This window comes from Anser brachyrhynchus (genome assembly GCF_964034855.1).
Source record: "Anser brachyrhynchus genome assembly, chromosome: 7".
Taxonomy (NCBI): Eukaryota; Metazoa; Chordata; class Aves; order Anseriformes; family Anatidae; genus Anser; species Anser brachyrhynchus.
In genome coordinates, this window is record NC_137701.1 from 36,107,856 (window position 1) to 36,125,977 (window position 18,122).

The 18,122-nt window shown below is 40.8% G+C and overlaps 1 protein-coding gene across 2 annotated transcripts in view; it reads right to left on the reverse strand.

Moving 5' to 3' along the window:
* Positions 1–18,122, reverse strand: part of LOC308198226 (von Willebrand factor D and EGF domain-containing protein-like) — a 178,457-nt gene that overhangs the window by 16,598 nt on the left and 143,737 nt on the right. For both annotated transcript variants that reach the window (XM_080600292.1, XM_080600291.1), the window contains exons 23-25: positions 17,299–17,394; positions 14,310–14,405; positions 12,689–12,784 (exon numbers count right to left, since the gene is read on the reverse strand). In XM_080600292.1, the coding sequence (XP_080456418.1) occupies positions 12,689–12,784; positions 14,310–14,405; positions 17,299–17,394 (288 nt within the window). The remainder of the gene's footprint in view (positions 1–12,688; positions 12,785–14,309; positions 14,406–17,298; positions 17,395–18,122) is intronic.

An 18,122-nucleotide genomic window follows, 5' to 3' on the forward strand; every position in this document is an offset into this window, starting at 1 on the left:
TCTCACATCAGGCCCTGTATTTATCAACACCCAACAGTAAGATCTCACTGTTTTGGCAAATCGAACATCTGCAGTCCGAACACAGCAAATGCTGTGACTATGATGCTTTGAGATAGGTAGATGTGGTAGATGCCACAGGCATGTACCCGAACTCCTCATCTGCTCTTTCTCCTTGCCTGTCCTGGTAGCTGGGAGAAGAACCCATAAGAGGTGGTGTGATTTAGAGACATGGCAGTGCTGGTCTGATGGAATGATTTGCCTTTTACATGGAAGAAGGTGTTTGAATTTGATAGTTGAGTGGAAGACAAGAAAGAAATGTTAACTAGCAGTGGTTGGACTGGAGAATGAGAGTCAGGAGTCTGAAGCTTGGAGAACATTTGTGTGGAATGGCTTCTACCCTTTTTCAGGCATTATGGGCACAATGGGATTTCCCAGTGTCCCATTGCTGTTAGCAGCAATCAGCAGCAGTTCTCCCTGTGTGCGGAGCTGAGTGGCTGCTGAGCACCATGCTCCTCTGTAGGGAGCAGGCTACATGCCTCTGCAGGTACCGAGGGGTCTGGCAGCTAAAATGTAGCATTACAATACCTTTATTAGTCTTAAGGTTGTGATGACTTTTGGCAAATCAGCAGTAAGACCACAACTTGAATAGTAATGCTGTAGCAATTCTGGTTTTCAAGACATCTCTACGTACAGGGCTCTGAAAGTATCATAACCCACTCCACAACCTCAAAATAGGAATGATGTTCAAAAAATAGCATGCAAAAACCCACCAACTGTTATCTAATGGGAGAACAACCTTCTGTTCCTCTCTTAGGTATATCAGACATCTTTAGATAAGCAGATTTAGATACCCTAATTATTTCCCTGAATAATAATGAACATGAACAATATGATGCACAGAATTATTGCTTTTGTAGGTTCTTGTGTCCTGGTCACTTGCTCTATTCCTTTGGCACAGATACTGCTGCACTGGCAGCTTTTGGAGCCACATGGCTGCTCTTGTTTGGCTGCTACATTTGCGTTTTGCTCTGTGCCAAGGCTCACGGATCTCTCAGCACAGTGACCTGCCTGAGGTCTTACCCATGCTTATAAGGGCTGCTAGGATTCAAGCCCTTAAACTGTCACCCTCTTTGCCCTTTTTTCTCCACCTCTTCTGATCCATGCTATAATCTTGGCTTCTGCTTACTAAGGCTAACAGGGATCTAGAGTTCTTGCTGAACCATCAAAAAGTCTTGCAACACTCATCAAAACCTAGATGAGTTCAAAGAGTTATGGCAACCATAACTCTGAATTAATCTTTTTTTTTTTCCCCTTTCTTTCTCTCCCCCTTTTGATCTCACATCACCAATAAGGCTTCTGACCTCCAGCTGTATATTGTGCTGTATTTGACTTCCAATTTCTCTTTTAAAACAGCTCAGATATTCACTATTTTGAAAAATGACCCCAAATAATAAAATTTGGATCTAGATTTCAAATGACCTTAAGCTTTGTGACATTCAAAGACCATAATGCACTCATGGCTAATCTGCTGTCCCAAGACCATTGTGTTAAAACCCAAGGATTTCATCTGGAGATCAGAAGAGACTGTCTTTCTCTCTTCACCAAAATAAAATGAAGCCAAGAAAAAATAACTAGAAGCAAATTAATACTTGTTCAAACAGGGATTTCTATTTTTTTTTTTTGTCCCTCAACTTTTTAATGTACTTTTCACCTTATACAAAAAATTGCACTTTAAGGTAATGCTAGTGGTTTTGTATTGATATCAGACAAAAATTTCTATGACAACAGATGCTTCCTTCAATTACAGGGAGTGAAACTGTTGTGCTTTTTGATTCACTTTTGGTTTTCAGTTTATGCATAAATGAGCTTGTTCCAGCTCAATTTGCATTGTAATTCAGTAAAGCTTTAAGTAACGTGGGAGGTCCAGTCTTGGCCTGAGTAAAACATGAGAGTTCAAACTGATTTTCAACTTGGGATCTGTTTTTGTCTTTGTTCAACTGCCTTACAAATGAACAAGTAACCATGAAAATGTAGCACTAACTTCTTTTACATTGCTTATCGCTTACGGCATCTCTCACTTAGGCAATAAATCCAAGGGAGTTCAATTCCAAGTTAACTGAGGGAAGTACTTAAGTGGGAAATTTAGGATCAGGGCCAAACTTGCTCTGCTTTGGAGGGGGCAGTTTTGGCTCTTTGCCCTGCTGGGCAGACACTTTCTTGTCTTTTCAAGGAATTCAGAAGGCACCTTTATGTAAATGTACGCCATATTGTCTCTCCTCTTTTTCTGTCTGACATCTCTACCTTGTTCTACCTTTCTTTAACTTTCTTAAATACAATCCCATCTCAATACCCATCAGGCAGACTTCAGCATTTGTTGATTATAACTAGTTCTGATCCTTTCTAGTCCCACTCCTTGGCCTCTGTGGAGGAGCTCCAATTTCAAAATAGCAAACAAAAATGTTACAGCCTCTCATAGGAAAACTAAATAAATTATCAGACACTAGGAGAGCAAATCAAATTATCGTAAACCTCCCAGGCGCTGGCATGACTTTGTAAAGACTTACGTCTCTTTTTTCTCCCCTCCCCTTGAAAAATGCCTAGCATCTTGACCCAAAGACAACAGCAGCTTGATAGGTTTTCCACCTGCCTTGGGAACCAGCCTTAATGGAACTGATGTAGACATGTTTGTGCCTTCCTTTTGTCACAGTTTGATAGGGCATATCGCTGGGGGTGGAGAGAGCCTTCCACTACCTAAATATCCTGGGTGCAAGCTTGCTGGCAGTCAGCAAGCATCGCTAAAGCCCTAATCCCATTCCCCATGGTGTTAACGTCAGCATTTCCATGCTCTTCAGTAAGAACTGAAGCACCGAATTTCTTATGCAGCAGTGTTACTCAATGCTGTAAAGGGTGTGAAGGCCACAGTTTAAAACTAGAAAGGATTTCCATGACATTATGCTTTCTGAAACTGGGAAGTTAGATAAAGTAAGCCTATGTTGAAGGTGATAATGCAGGTTAAAGAAAAAGCATGATTACACGCTATATTTCAGGTGAGGGTTGATTTTGATAAGGTAACCAGGAGCTGCAGGTTTCAAGATAAAACACAGGTGTTGCACGGAACATCATACAAAATGTACACAATTCTTCTACGTACTGAATGGGACTCACAAGTTGCTAAATTCTGTTTTAGGTAGCAGCTATTTCCCTTTGATGGCTTTAATGCATTTTGACCTTACAATAACTTAATATTTCCTGTGACCCTTTTTATAGCTTATCCCTTCTAGGCTGACTTTACCCAGTGAAGTGCTTCTTGCAACTCTGTTTATCAGCCTCCACAGAACTCCATAGCTAGCAGTTCAGCCCCGACGTCCTTACAGTAACCAGACCTCCCACTTTGTCAGCCAAAGGCAATATTTTTTTTCTGCAAAATATATAATTCCAGAGATTACTAAAATTATAAGGAAAAAAAAAAAAAAGCAGAAGTTAGATATTGGCTCTAGAGTCCAGTAGGTCCTCCTGGTGCAAGTAGCATCAGCAGTGGACACCTACAATTCCAGTGTCTTCCTTTGTCTGCACTTCTTGCAATAAATTTACAATAAGCTTTCCCTTAAAACGTGCATGATATTAAGCAAAATATCCCTGCTATGCAAAAAGGGGCTAGTGGTGAAGCTAAGCAGTGGGCATGCTTTGCTTCACAGCATATGCTACAAGCAATTGGGAGTAATCTCTTGTTCTAACAATCACAGTATTAGCCAGCAGTAGCTGCTGATGAGTTTACAGTGAATAAAAGAAGGCAGATGTTTCCTTCAGACTCCCATTGCCTCTGTGGATTAGCAGACAAAAAACTTTTCTGGTTAAACCTTAGCCACCTTTTGATGCATGCACCCCATTGCACCTTTCTTAGCTAGAAGTGGATGATAATAAGGAGTGAAAGCCTTGTAATTTTGTTGAAACTGGAGAATCTTCATCACCACCCTTATAAAGTCAAAGCAGAGGGAATATTAAATCAGGCTTCTAAAATCTCGGCAGAAAGGGATTTTCTGCAATGTTTCAGTAATACGCTGTGTTGCAGCTGAACATCCATGGCCTTCCCTGACAATGAGAGTGCACGGACGATTTCTTTCTGAATCAAGAATTACCTGTCATCATGTATCCCGAGCCATGCTGCTCATGAGGAGACAGTGTGTCACACTGCAGTGCTGATTAGAAGATGTAGTTTTCAAGACAACTTTTCTCTTTCTCTCTTTTTTATTTTTTATATTTTTTTATTCTTTATTTTTCCTTTCCCCTTGCTTGTAGAAGCTGATAAAATTGACCTGCTTCTGGGTGCATTCTGCCTTTGGATGGAAGAGAGAAAATAGCCTCAAGCGGTAACATCTGTGTGGGCCAGCTAAGGTAATGCATCAGGCTACAGCTTCACTGACAAAGAACACAGAAACGTAGCCAAAAGAACACCTACTGGTAGATATATACTTCAATGTACCCTTTGTCACCATCCCTATGCTGTCATTTGTACGTGATTCATAGGCACTGCTTTTATTTCTGGCTGGGCTTGGTTTTGGACTGACTACTCTGTGGCTCCAGTGCATATTTGTACTTGCTCTCTCAATTGCTCTTTTGAGGAGTGGGAAGCTTGATCAGTCACAGTTTTGGCTTTTGTGTGTGGACATGTTGTTTTAATGTTCGTTTTCTGCTTTCTGCTTGGTGGTTATCTTGATGTGGTGTGACATTCTCAAAAACAAAGAGCTGTAGCTGGGGAGATACAACGCAGGAAGGATACAGAGCAAGGGACAGATTTAAAAATAACACCGACTGGTCTTGTCAGGAAAACACAGATGACAGAAGTCAAGCTGAGAACAAAAATGAAACCAGTAGATGTGAAAGCAGTTGGTTTCTGCGTTAAAACTGGCACTTCTAGTCCTTTTCTAAAGTTTATAGGTAATATACGTCACCTATTGATAAAACACCAGAGGGGGGACAAGCTCAGTGCCAGGAATGCGACAAGCTTGTGAATGCAGCCTTGTAGTGGAGGGATGTTGATGAACTTTTTCATAGGAGGAGAACTGGAGGGCCAGGTCAGCAGTTTCACGAAATAACACAGTTCAACTGATCGGCTGGAAGAAAGGTTCCGCTGCTCTCTGGATGCATCATGCAGCTCAGCAGCACCGCTCAAATGAAACATTACCCTGAGTGCAGTAAGGAAAAGATTGGCTGGATGCTTCCAGGCTCTGAATAAAGATTTGATCTTGCTGAATGATCTTTAGTCCTTTGAAGAAATGAATCACAAAACCAGTGTGTTCTGGCCAAAGAGGGGATTTCTAACCCAGGGCACCATTACATGGATTCTACTGCCCTGACAGTAGCCAGAAACTAGTCAAGGTAAAAAATGTCATTCTGCACTTTAGAGGGTATAACTGATGCGCAACAGATCATTAGTGAGATGGATGTAACAATATATCTGCTGCTGTGAAGGTCCCGAATGCACACAGCTCTGAAAAACATGTTATGGACTTGGGACACTAGCAATTTCTAGTCCCTTTTTGTCCATTCCAAGGGCAGTCAGGATCTAGTTTTGCATGTGTTAAGTTTTAGGGAATTATGTTTTTCCAGAGCTTGCTTTTCTCTGAAATTCCCCATTTATGTTGATTTGGATTTGTAAATCATGAGCTTTCTGTCCAAGCTCTGCCAAAGTGACTTCAGATGTGTGATTAAATGAGTATCAGTAATTACAGCCTTAGATTAAATTTTAAGAAGAAGTAACTTTTGTCATGTAATAAAAGTTTGCAATTTTTGTGCAAGATGCTTCTAAAATTTGGATCCTTAGCCTTATAAAGCCACCAATCATTCTGAGGTTTGTTCATCCCCATTTCTTGCTTCACGTATCTCTGACAGAGAAGCAAAGCACTTCTTCAATAAATTACCTTTCTGAATAGTAAAAAAAATCTTGTAGAAACCTCAGAGGGATGCAGTGCAGGAGAACAAATTACTACAAGACACAGAGGGAGCTGTAAATGTAATTGTGATGGGTGTCGCGACAGTTTGCATTTATAATATATTCACATTACCGCACAGCTCTAGCAATATGAGTTAGTTTGCATGACCTAGCACACATTTCAGAAGAAAAAATTGGTCTGAAAAATTATAGGCTGTATAGACAGCAGTATGACGCCAGTGCTTTGCCTAATTGCGTCTGGTCTTTGTTCTGATGTGTACGCTGATATACCTATGGGGTCCTTTAGAGTTATTAAAGCAGGAAATAAATCTATTTCAGGTATTAGATCAGAAAAGAAAATGGGAAAAATAATAGATACTGGATGGCCAAACTACTGAGATGCTAGACTAAACTCCGAGTGTCGATACGCAATGTACTGGGATCCTGTCTGCACTGTTATGTTGCTCCCATCAGATGACACAATTTTCTACCAGTACAAGAGGATCCTGGTCTCTCTGTCTATATTTCCAAATGACTCCCTGACAGTGTGTGGTGGGCAAGACTCTTAAAGCTCAGGACACTGTGGAAACTAATAAAAATTGCCACTCCAATTCAGAGAGGGGACTGTCCACTCTCTTTGGATTGAAATATTTCTCCCTCTGGGTGCCCTAATCTTCACTTTTCCTATTGTCTCTTACCAGGAGAAACTCTTTCTAGAAGTACAATTGTAAGATGGTCGAATAGTTGCAAAATACTTCAGCATCTTTCAGATTGAAAGCCACCATAAACAAAATAAGCACCTGCAGGTGTGCATAAAATATATTTGGGGAATATACTGTTAGGAAATGTCAGGTTTGAGAACATTAGCAAAAACTTCTTTTTCATTTACCAATTGGTTTTAGTCAGATTGCAATACTATTAATTTGAAAGAGAGTCTAGCTATACTTTATCCTCATCTTTGTTTCTGTTAGTATATAATTAACGTGGGGAATTGTGAAGTATACTCTCAGCACAACTTATATTCCCATCTTGTTAGGGTCTTGGGTTTGGCAACATTTTCTCTTCATTGAAGAATGCTCTGTGTTTTATTAGGTCAGTGAACCATTACAGTGTGTGTATAAATTGTTCTGTAGAGCCGCTTCGTTGTCATGCCTGGATAAGAAGTGAAAGAGGATTCTCATATACATTGTTTTCCTCTGTTGATTGTTTTTGCTGCTTCTGTGCTTGCATTATGACCTGCCATTTAGGCGTGTTTTCATTGCTCTGAGTGGGCTAAGCCACTGCCTGTGCTTGATGCAATTTGGTGTATTTCCATCCGTACAAAGAAAAAGGGAGATTCGGGCAGGGGAATCCGAGAGCACTGCAGTGAAATGGGTGCCACGGTTTCAAGCCAAGAAGAGGAACAGCAGCAGGTCACTGTGCCCTGGCTGGTAGCAAAGACCTCTTCTACAGAAGGCACCTGCCTTGGGTGGGAGCCCTGGCAGGAACTGCAGAAAAGGATTGCTGTCTGCTTTGGCCCTGCACTAATCTGTTATTCATCATGTTATTATCTGTTTTAGAAAGTAGGCTGAGGCTTACTTGGGAATCGATGTTGGAGAGGATTGTGTCGCCAAGGTCTTTTTGTGGATAAGCAGACAATGTAATCTCCAGCATTTGCCACTCCCTGCACTTTTCCAGCAGTAGACTTTACACCCCTTTTTAAAGAGAAGACTTAAAAATATGTATTTTAATCAAAAATAGACACCTCCCCCTACCCCCCCGAGTATTGTTACTTAAATCAATTAGAGGAAAAGAAAAATTCATTTTTGCCCACTGCAAAGAGCAATGCAGCAATTCAGGAATCCCTGCTATTTTAGTTTAAGTATGCATTTACATACAGCAGCAGATCAGACACATTTCTTTAGTGCATTTAAGATACAAGTGAAGAAATATTGGCCCAAACCCCAGATTCTCTACTCCAGCAAAAATCATTCTGTAGTCTGTGAATGTTTTTCTTATGGAAGGAATAAAAATTTAATAAGGTTTCTTTGCTTCTTATTTAGGATATATATTCAGCTCTTACCCAGATACGTTCTTGTTCTCTTTCTGATAAATAAATTTAGAGACAACTGCATGTGCTCAAAGCCCCTATTAAAATAAATGCACCATCTGTATACATACGAACAAAATGTAACTTTGACGAAAGACCAGCTGATGGCTGTGTCACGCATCCTTACTCAGAGTGAGCTGAGAGGCACAGTGCTCTGAGTGCAGACCCCAGACTGCCCCCTGAGCTGCTGTCTCCCTTCTGGCTCTCTCCCTGTCTCCGTGAGGTCAGAGCTGTCCCTGTTCCCCCAGGCAAGATGCACAGATCAGTTCGTGTTCAGCTGAATGGGAAAGACAGTGGTAGCCCTGAATATTTTTTTCTTCATCTTCCGTTGTATATCTTGCCAAAGGAAGAAGGATGACACCCAATACCCTTGTATTCTGTTACGTGGGCTTCAGCATCAAGTAGAAACCGAGACTAGAGTTTCCTTTTCCCACGTCCCCAGACTACACGTCAACCAGTCAACAAGCAATGATGCCGATCTTCCTACTCTGTCAGCAGAGCTAATGCTTTTAGCAGCAAGTTATGAGCCTCTCTGCTTGAGCAGCTGTTTACTTATTTCCAAACACCCGCTTTCTGAGGACGCCGGCCATCCAGCAATCTCGGTCAATTAGCTGTTGCTTCCGAGCATGTCCCTGACATACGAAAAGCAGGTCTAATGCTAAAAGATGACTCCATCCATTTGGATTAGGTACACGGATTGTTCCCTCCTCAGTTCTGTGGGAGGGGATGCTGGAGCTCTTGTTTGCAAACTAGCTGGTTTCAGACGGCTTGAGTCAATCTGCATACTCAGTGAAGATATCCCAGAGAATATATTACCAGTTGTCAAGATAATAACTCAGTGGAAGTGTAATTTGTTGAGCAGTAAAACTTCCTGCACGTGCAGCTCGCAAGGCAGTAATCTACGGAAACACAGCGTGGAGGGCTGGAATGCAGGAAATCAGTGACTTTCACAATATGACATTGCTTAGCAAGAAGTTGTCATTGAAACCCAGTGTTCACATTTCCAATTTAGTTTGCCTCTAGCTCTCATGCAAGCAAAATCCTCACGGTACTGGGAAGGAAAGAGAGAAGGGGAGGGAAGGGAAGGAAGCAGAGCTGGAAGAATGAGTGTGAGTTATATTGCACGCTGTGTATTGCCCATAAATCCTGCCTGCAGCATTTACAGAAATGGAGAAATAATTATCTACTAACTTCAAGGTGTAATCTGCAAAGTCCCGGTGTCAGCGTGGTGCTTTTTGTGACACTAAGCCTGCAGGATTGGGCCCGACGCTGTAAAACAGCTGTGTGCAGAAATGCATCCTCTGTTTTAAACCACACGTAAAATCCACCCGGCTGGCTGCAGGGCGAGGGGTAGGGGGCCTGGGGGTCCTCAGGGCAGGCTGCAGTTCGCTTGGTATGCTGCAGGAGGGAGGAGAAGGATGTTCAGCCTTGTTCTCCTGTGACCTTTGCTTGCTCGTGAGCTCCAGAGGGAGCTGTGGTTTGCCTTTTTGCTCAGAGATGATCTTGCTAGAAGTAGAGAGCAGCAGAGGAGGGATAAACGTGTGGTCCCGTGAATCCCTCTTTTCCTCCCTTTCTCTTCACTCCAGTCCTTTGTAAGAAAAGTGAGCTCAGCTTTTGTTAGCTTTCTTCACCTTTTATTAGCTTTCCTTTTTTAAAAGTTGTTTATAAAGCACTCTGATGAAAATGTGTGTAAATACATCAAATTTAATCTATTTTCTTTGCTTTTAATGTTTGTGAGGATGTAATAGAAATCGGTGTGAATACTGAAGTCTCATGAAAAGGAGCAAAATTCCAGGACTGCTACAGCTGTGCTTTTTCTTCAAAATGGAATTCAAAACCACACACAAATTGCTTTTCTTTATTATTAAAGCAGAGATGTGCTTGTTTGATGCAAAGTTGATCCGGACAAATATTTCATTTTGAGGTACTGTCAGCATTTGCCTCTTTACGCTCAACAAGACTGATTACACTGAAAACAATGCGTAGCAAACGAGGATGCAAGGTTGAACAATCGGTGATGCATAGCCACACATTTCATTGTCAGCTCTGACACCCTCTTGCTCTGGGTGTGGGTGGCTGGTTTGCATAATCACCAGGCGGTTATTTATCAGTAAACACACCAGGCAAAGCCTTCTACTTCCGCTGGCAGCCAATCAGACCTGGTTGATTTACACCGTTTTTGAGGCAACGTGTGTTTACATGCAGAACGAACACGAACTTTCGGGCTGAAAGCCTTCCTCCTCACGCCGAGGAGGTAAAGGAGACTAAGGCTGAATGGCGAAGGCATGGTGCTCCCTCTCTGCCCTGCCAGTTCACAGACCGAGAGCATTAGAAATGCCAGACCATACAGGGATGGACATGAAAATCCCAAGGCATGTTGCTCTACATTTGAAGCAAACCGGTAGCGAATTTGGGCTCGGTTTAGGGATAACCCATCTCTGGTTGGCTGCCATGGCATTTAGTTTTACTTATCTCCTTCGGTTGAGAATGTGAAGCTGCCAAAATGAAACAGAAGCTTTTGTTTCTCTGTCCAGAGATTTTAGGAAGGGAAGAGAAATGTTTAAAAGCAGTGGAAACAGTGCCAATATATCTGAGGGGTAAGTGCTCAAAAAACAGATTGGACTTATTCTTATATTGCCATTATGCATCATCACTGCTTGATAACTGTGAAAATATATAAATACGTGTACAGCTAGTGATACTGCTAATGATCTACATGCCATGTCAGCTCTTTTTGGAACATAAAATGAGTATTGTGGTACTTTTTCCCATTGTATTAAAGAAAACAGAGTTGTGTTGCAGAGTATATTCATTCTAGAAATTTATTTTCTGCTTTTTTAATTTGTCTGGGTAAATAAGTTCGTCATACACGGCTATGCCTATAATTTCTTAAATGTACCCCAAGCACACCAACTGACCAGTCATGTCAATGCTTAAATTGCATCTAAAACCAACACAGAAAAAAGGCATGAAATGCCTCTGGCATCCAAATTTTGAAATGTGACCGAGGGCCACCTCTAACTGGTGTGACCATTCGTTTTCTCTGGTTTGTCTGTGGGGAGGGTTTCCAGAGGTGAGCTGAGACTCACTCCTGCCATGTGGCCTCCAGTCCTTCACTGGAATGTGTGAGGATCCTCTGGCAGAGGAGAAACCAGTTCCTGTGCCAGCAGTGCTAAGACCTAGAGCTCTAACAACAACTGCTTGCTACGAAGAGCTTGCAAACAACCTATTTGTTTCTATGGAGCATGAAACCAGTCCCATGTGCAGCTGACTGTAAACAGGAAAAACCCTAAAACATTACACAGCAGTTTTTACCTACTAAGCCAGTGGGCAGTAAGAGGAAGCAGATATTAGTCTTTGCCTCCTACTTATTCATGTTTCTCTTCATTCATCACAGACGGAGGTCCTTTTTTTAAAAAAAAAAGTTTTTATATCATTAAGCTAAATAAAGCAGACTATATCCCAGTAGTGGGAGTGGAACGGAGGCTCAGATTAAGCAGAGAAAACATATTTTCATCCTCTTCGGAAACCCGGTTGCAAAAGGTTATACCAAGATGGGCAAGAAAACCTCATAAACTGTGGAAGGGTGGAGAAGCATGCTGTGGGTTGGTAGCAGCTGGAGCATTTAGGGGAGAGCTTTGCTAGACTCCAGTCATGGTCAACTCTTTTTCTTTGATCTGTCTTGAGATGTGGTAGTATGTTTAAAGCTGGAAACAGCACTTTTCTAATGTTCTCTAACCTCAAAAACAAGATGCCAAACATGAGGTGTCTTTTTTTTTCTTTTTTTTTCTTTTTTTCCCTCCTTTCTTCCCTCCAGCTTGTTCCTGCCAGAACAGACTATTCAATCGTGTGCTTTGCAGCCAGGCAGAACTGTGCATCGTGATTCCCTCCACTGAAGGAGAGGAGAGCTGCAGTATGGGGATTGAGAGGGCTTTTGTTGCTGGAAGGAATTTTTTTACTAGCTTTTTTCTCTGTGTGCGAGAGACATAAAGTGCTCTGGAAATGTACAGATTCTTCCTGCCAAGAACGGTTGTTTTCACAGCTCCCCTTTTGCCAATTTCAAACCAGTTAAGAAATAATAATAAAAATAAGTTTCCACATACATATCCAAAACTCCCTGGGTGACAAATATTGTTGAGCAATAGAATCTGTAAAAGTGCCAAAAAAAGCTATTTCCCCATAAGAATAGAAGAATCGAATATGAATACTGATGCTAAGGTGAAGAGGGAGTTTTCAGTGACAAGAACAAAGGCAAGGCTGAGGCATTATTAGCCAACTGTCTTAATTAAGCTAGAAGTATGATGTTCCGATATTTCTAAGGATCTTGATCAGCTCCTCTGCCTTTGGCTTTATTTTTTTTCTCCCCAAAATATTTAATGCAAAATAATTAATTCATCTCCAAATACAATGAAGGTTACTCAGTCTGAATGCATGGAATATTTAAGGAGGACTTCAGCAAAACATTCCACTCCCCACGTTGACCTGACATAATGCTATTCTAATTAACAGGTTGGTTCCAGACCCAACATAGTCCTCTGTGTGCTGTGATAGAAATATAGAAGAACAGGGCATAAATCAATGCGAAATATTCCATTGAACTTGCACAAAAGGGATAAAAACTGTTAATGAGTCAGAGAACATTGGAAAGCAAAGGGAAGTTTGTAACTTACTTTTCTGACACCTTCTTCCAGTGTAGCCCTCGGTACAGGAGCACACGTTGGTTCGAACACAGTGCCCACCGTTCTTACAAGGAGGAATGCAAACAGCTAGAGGAAGGAAAGGAAAAGTTTAGTGCACTGAAACCATGCCAGGTATCAATGTTACCTACATATAGCCTCTATTTAGGTGTCTGTGCTGGGAGAACCACCTGCAGAGGCTTTTTGTTCAGTCAGGGTAGATAAGGTGTCTCTCCAAAGGGTGATTCGGGTAGATATTGTGCTGAAAAACTTGATTCTCCCTTGTTTCTGGAAGGACTGTGGGATGCGAGTCCTTGCACCTAAGGGTCTTTTTTAGATACCTGCAGTTAAGCGGTGGGAATATTGCAGAGAATCTCTTGCTTTTAACTCTAGCTAAAGGGCTTTTGCAAGGGCTGCTGCCCTTGAAATATAGAACAGTGTTTTATATTTGATAACTTTGTTTTGGTACTTTTTCTTCCCCCTTTCTCAATGAAGCTGGAGGAAGGATTTTGCTATTCTTCAGCAACCATCCACTCTCTCCCCTTACCACTTCCATATTCCACAAATGTGGAGATTTATTTTCAAGCTTTAGTTTTGTTTAAACCAGAACACTTCAGGATAAAAATTCCAAATCACCTAGATGTTGAAAATCACCTTTAGTGTGGAATGTCAAGAGAAAGATTGTCAAGTCACAGAGTCTGTATAATTTTCACTCTCTCCTTCCCCCCTCAGCATCACAAAGAGCTTCCAGCAAGCTCTACTTGCAATTAGATTTTTGTTCATGAATCATTCACTTGCAAAAATATTTCCAGGGAAACAAGAGAGAGAGAAAGAGAAATAAACTTCTAATATTGAAATAGTTCAGTTTTGGCAATAACAGTGTATTTATATTCCCAGATTCAGGAGAGGTTTTCAAAGCCATGCTCACCACAAGTGTCTGTCAGCTATTTGAGCTCTAAACATGAGTTCCTCTCTCACGTCTGTTCTGCTTGGGCTAATAGGTAGTTAAAGGTTTCATTAGTTTGATTTTTGCAGCACAAATGAGTTGAGCCAGAAGCCCAAGGCACTATTAGCCTCAGTTTAGAGCTCTCTCCTTTAGGAGATGGATTCAAAATCAGGTCCCGCTCAAAGTTAGGTGGAGCGATATTTGATCAGATATTTGAGCAGGGACCTAGAGAAGTCCTATATAAGTCTCCCACCCACTACATGCTAGGATGGTCAAGCAGGTGTTATGGTGAGGTGTATATGAAGATAAAGGATCATCTGGCTCTGAAATGCAGTGTAGTGCACACTATAGGCTCTGCAAAATGAACAAAGTTGACCCATGCTTTAAAGTTTAATTGAATGGATGCTAATTAGTGATATCACTGACTTCAAACAGTTTTAAATTAATTGTTTAGTTGTCACTAATGTCATCATAAACAAGTGCTTACTCCGTCACAATACCATTAAGAACAATTTAATGCGGATTTACGACAGATCATAATATCCAAAGAGCGCACAGGGAGTTATGACAAGGAAAATCTCTGGATATACTGCATGTGGGGGTAGGTAATGATATATTTGTATTTTCAGCCTGGATCTTTTATCAACGTGATAAATAGGACTTTCTTACCTCTCTGGCACTGTGGCCCGTAGAATCCATAAGGACATGCACACGTGTTTGGCCGTACACAGATTCCTCCATTTAAGCACAGAGGATTGCACACAGCTGTATGTGAAGGTAAGATAAACGTATTAATCTGTTATCAGTCTGATTTTTTTTACAGTACATACTCTTTTGCTACTGCACATGTCATTAGAATAAATATTTCTAGTAATATTGTGATAAATTTCACACAATCCTTACTGGTCAGTTGGGCAGTGGCATTTATTTATTGTCAGTGGGAGCAGTGGGAGCATTTCAGTGGTGTTTTAGCATAGCTCGGAGGATGAAATAAAATATAATGTAATAGTTTATCTCTGATATCTTTCTTTGATTTGCACAGCTCATTTGCTTTCACTTTAGTAACCTGACCAAACCTGAACCCAGGGCAGCAAAATGCAGTCACGTTGCATACAGCCTGGATAACCTGGGGATGGGATATTAACCATTTGCTGCTTTGTCTGAGTGCAGCAGGGCATAGTGGCGTTTTGGTGAAGTTGAATAGGTATGCACCACAAAACCTCTGTTTGTTCTGCCTCATTTAAATGCCAGCTACCATGACATATTAGCTTATGCATCATCAACAAAATCACTGGCTTTGCCTGTTTATTTATCTGTTATTACTGTAGATGATATAACAGGCATTAGGAATTAAAATCTGTCTTGCATATTTCTATGTGGCAAGTACCTGACTGTTGAAAAAAAAAGTATTAAAAGTATTTGAATTGTGATCTACTTTAATTGGGAAATCACTGTGTGAAGAATAAGGATGCTCACAGTTTTCATTAGAGTGACACTTTAAAGCAGTCTTTTTCCTTCCATCCCTTTCGTTTTTCATTGTCTTACAGAATAGCCCATTAAATAAATTAAATAAATGTAAGCTTAAATAAATTAAGGGTCACTAGAATATTTCAGAAGAACTAAAGGAGAAATAAAATGTCAATTTGGAAAGAGAAAAAAGCAAAATTGCAGTCTAGTTGAGAGGCTTTTCTGACTAAGCAGCAATCACTTATGAACTCAAAATGGACTTCATTCATTGCTAATGGTAGATTTGGATTAGTTCCCTCATTGTCCCAGCTAGTTCACAGATGTCCACACTCTGTCAGTGTTTATATTTCCATCGATAAAGTACCCTAAGTTTCGTTTCTTTTTTTTCTTTTCCTTTTTCTTTTTTTCTCTTTGATATCAGCATATATCCAGCTATTCCTCTAACATCACTTTAGGAAGGAAACCCCAACAGTCTCCACAAAATACTCTGTTTAGCACACACAAAACAGTGCTGGAGAACTGAGGCTGATATTTTTTCACCCAAGGTATTGTCAGACAAACAAATCCTGCATCTGCTGTTCTGGGTTGGAAACTACTGCCTCTGTTGCTGCTGCTTGTCCTCTTAGAATAATCCCGTTTAAATCTCCCACCAAAATAAAATTGTAAAACTCTGGGAGAGTAATCTCTGGCTGGAAAAGGAGATAGGGGGAACCAGAATAGCGAGCAGCAGTCCCAGTCATTTACGCTGGATCTTAGCTAGGTTAATTTATGTGTCCTCAATAGGTCTGTCATTTACAGCAGTCTCAGGGAGGAGGTTAAAATGACATCCCTCACCTTCCAGGAGAGGTAATGTAGGCTGAAGGTGTCTGAGTCATTTAATATTTGCCATGGCAGAGGCAGACTGCCTCTGTAGCCTTGAGGTCTGGAACTGATTAAGGTACTCCTCATGCTTGCTCCTTTTCATATTTCACTGTTTTGCATGTCTTGTCCCAGGTGAGTGCTATAGTTGTGCCTTGGGAAGAAAGAGTATGCACTCCATCTTTTGCACTTCGGCCCTGAGAGGAAAGTCTGAGCTATAGCTATTCAAATAGGGTTCAAAACCATGAGTCCTGACTAGAAATAGGTACCTAATTCCAGTCCCCACTTCACTCTCACTGACTGATGGAGGTGGTTTTTCCCTGAGCACAGCTTTCGTAGGTACTCTGCGATTATTAAGTGCAGCCAGGAGTAGCTAAATATCCTATAGTTAACAGCAGGGGGAGAAAAGATCTTCTGAACCTACTTTTGTTCTGTCTTACACAGTTAAGAGCCATCTTCTGGAATGGCAAGACTGTGTCCAAAAATGGACCAAAAAACCTCAGTAGTTAATAGGTAAGCTTTTGATAACTTACCTTTTTTGGTTTATTTTTCTGCCTTAGACTATATATTAGAACTGCACGTGTAGTTGCTAACTGAGCAGCAGAAGCCACATTTAATTGCTTGCATTCCCTTTCTAGTTTAACCAGCCCTCCTTCTATTCCTGTCCCACATAATGTTTATTTTTAAGTTCTGATTTGACTGTAAAAATCACCAAAAGCCAAACCATTTTTCTTTCTCTCCCACCGTGAGAGAAATGTATAGGGTTAAAAGGAACAAAGCATGGAAATTGCACATCTTCAAATTCCTCATCTCCACCACTGAGGCACTAGGGCTGCAGGGCAGGGCTCCTTTGAGCTCTCCGTGGACAAGGCCAACAAAGAGTGAGTTTATGTCTGTGGCCGTGGTGATTTTTTGAGCATTTGCACTGAGATTCCAAATCAACATAGCTCCAAAATCTCCAGTGAGAACCGTTCTCATTGGCAGAAGCTATCAAGCACCTCCTAAGGTTGTAACTGCTGATGTGGTGAATAACTTTATTTTCATTTCTGTGCACGCTAAGAATAAATCCCAGAATTGGGTGAGCTTATAAAAGCTGCAAAAAGATTCTGCTTGTGGGTTTCCTGTAAGTGACCCTGAGATTCACATAAACAGCTAAACTTATGAATACTTATACAATCTCAAAGCCTTCTGAGGTTTTGCCCTTTACTAGGTCTCCTGCTCTTCTTACATTTTAATTTTTCAAGCAATTCCCGCTCTGACTGCTGAATTGCGCAAACCACATGGATTTCAGGCAGCAAAAGAAATGGGGGACCAGTTATTTCTAACCACTTACCGATTTCGCAAGACGGGTTGCTCCATCCACTTTTGCATTTGCACTCATCTGGCGACACACAGACCCCACCATTATGGCAGTGTCTGTTACACACCACTAGGAAAAGCACAAAGGATCTAAATCTGTTATCAGTAATACCAATTTTGATTCTTAGAGATGCTCTAATACGGCAAATAACTAATGGTTTTAGTCCAAGAGTTAAACTGAGGAATGAATCTGTCTCTTCCCATGGTTTTCTTTCTCTTTTCTGCCCACTATTTCCATCAGAAATCTTGCATCTAAAATTCTTTGGTCTTTAAGTATTCAAGCTACCCTGTTTCACAGATAAAATTATATTCCTGTCAAGGGCAGCCTGATACTTAAATCAGCAGCAAGGACTGTAATAATGCAAGTGCATATATTTTGCCATTCAGCTAATATAGAAGGGTTTGAAGGCTGATTTTTTTCCCAGATGTTCTATATATTGAGACTCTTTTGCAGCTTGTTTTGCACAGTGACACGACTCCTCATAGGCATGGCCTTTTTGTGTTCTCAAAATTAGTGTTACTGCATTCACTCACACTACCTTGAATTTCATAAACGTTACTATAAATAACATGGAGGTTTTTGCTTTGTTTTTATTTTTTTATTTTTTTTTCCAGAAGCACTTTTATGTAGAATATGTTGATACAGATGTGCATATTTTTACATAATACAACTATGTTGCTGGTGACTATATGCACTGAAATCGTTCAGCTACTGTATTACTTCTATATATTATACTTTGATTTCCTTGCTGTATTCAACCATAATTTTAAGGAGAAATAGAGAAAATTAAAAAGTTT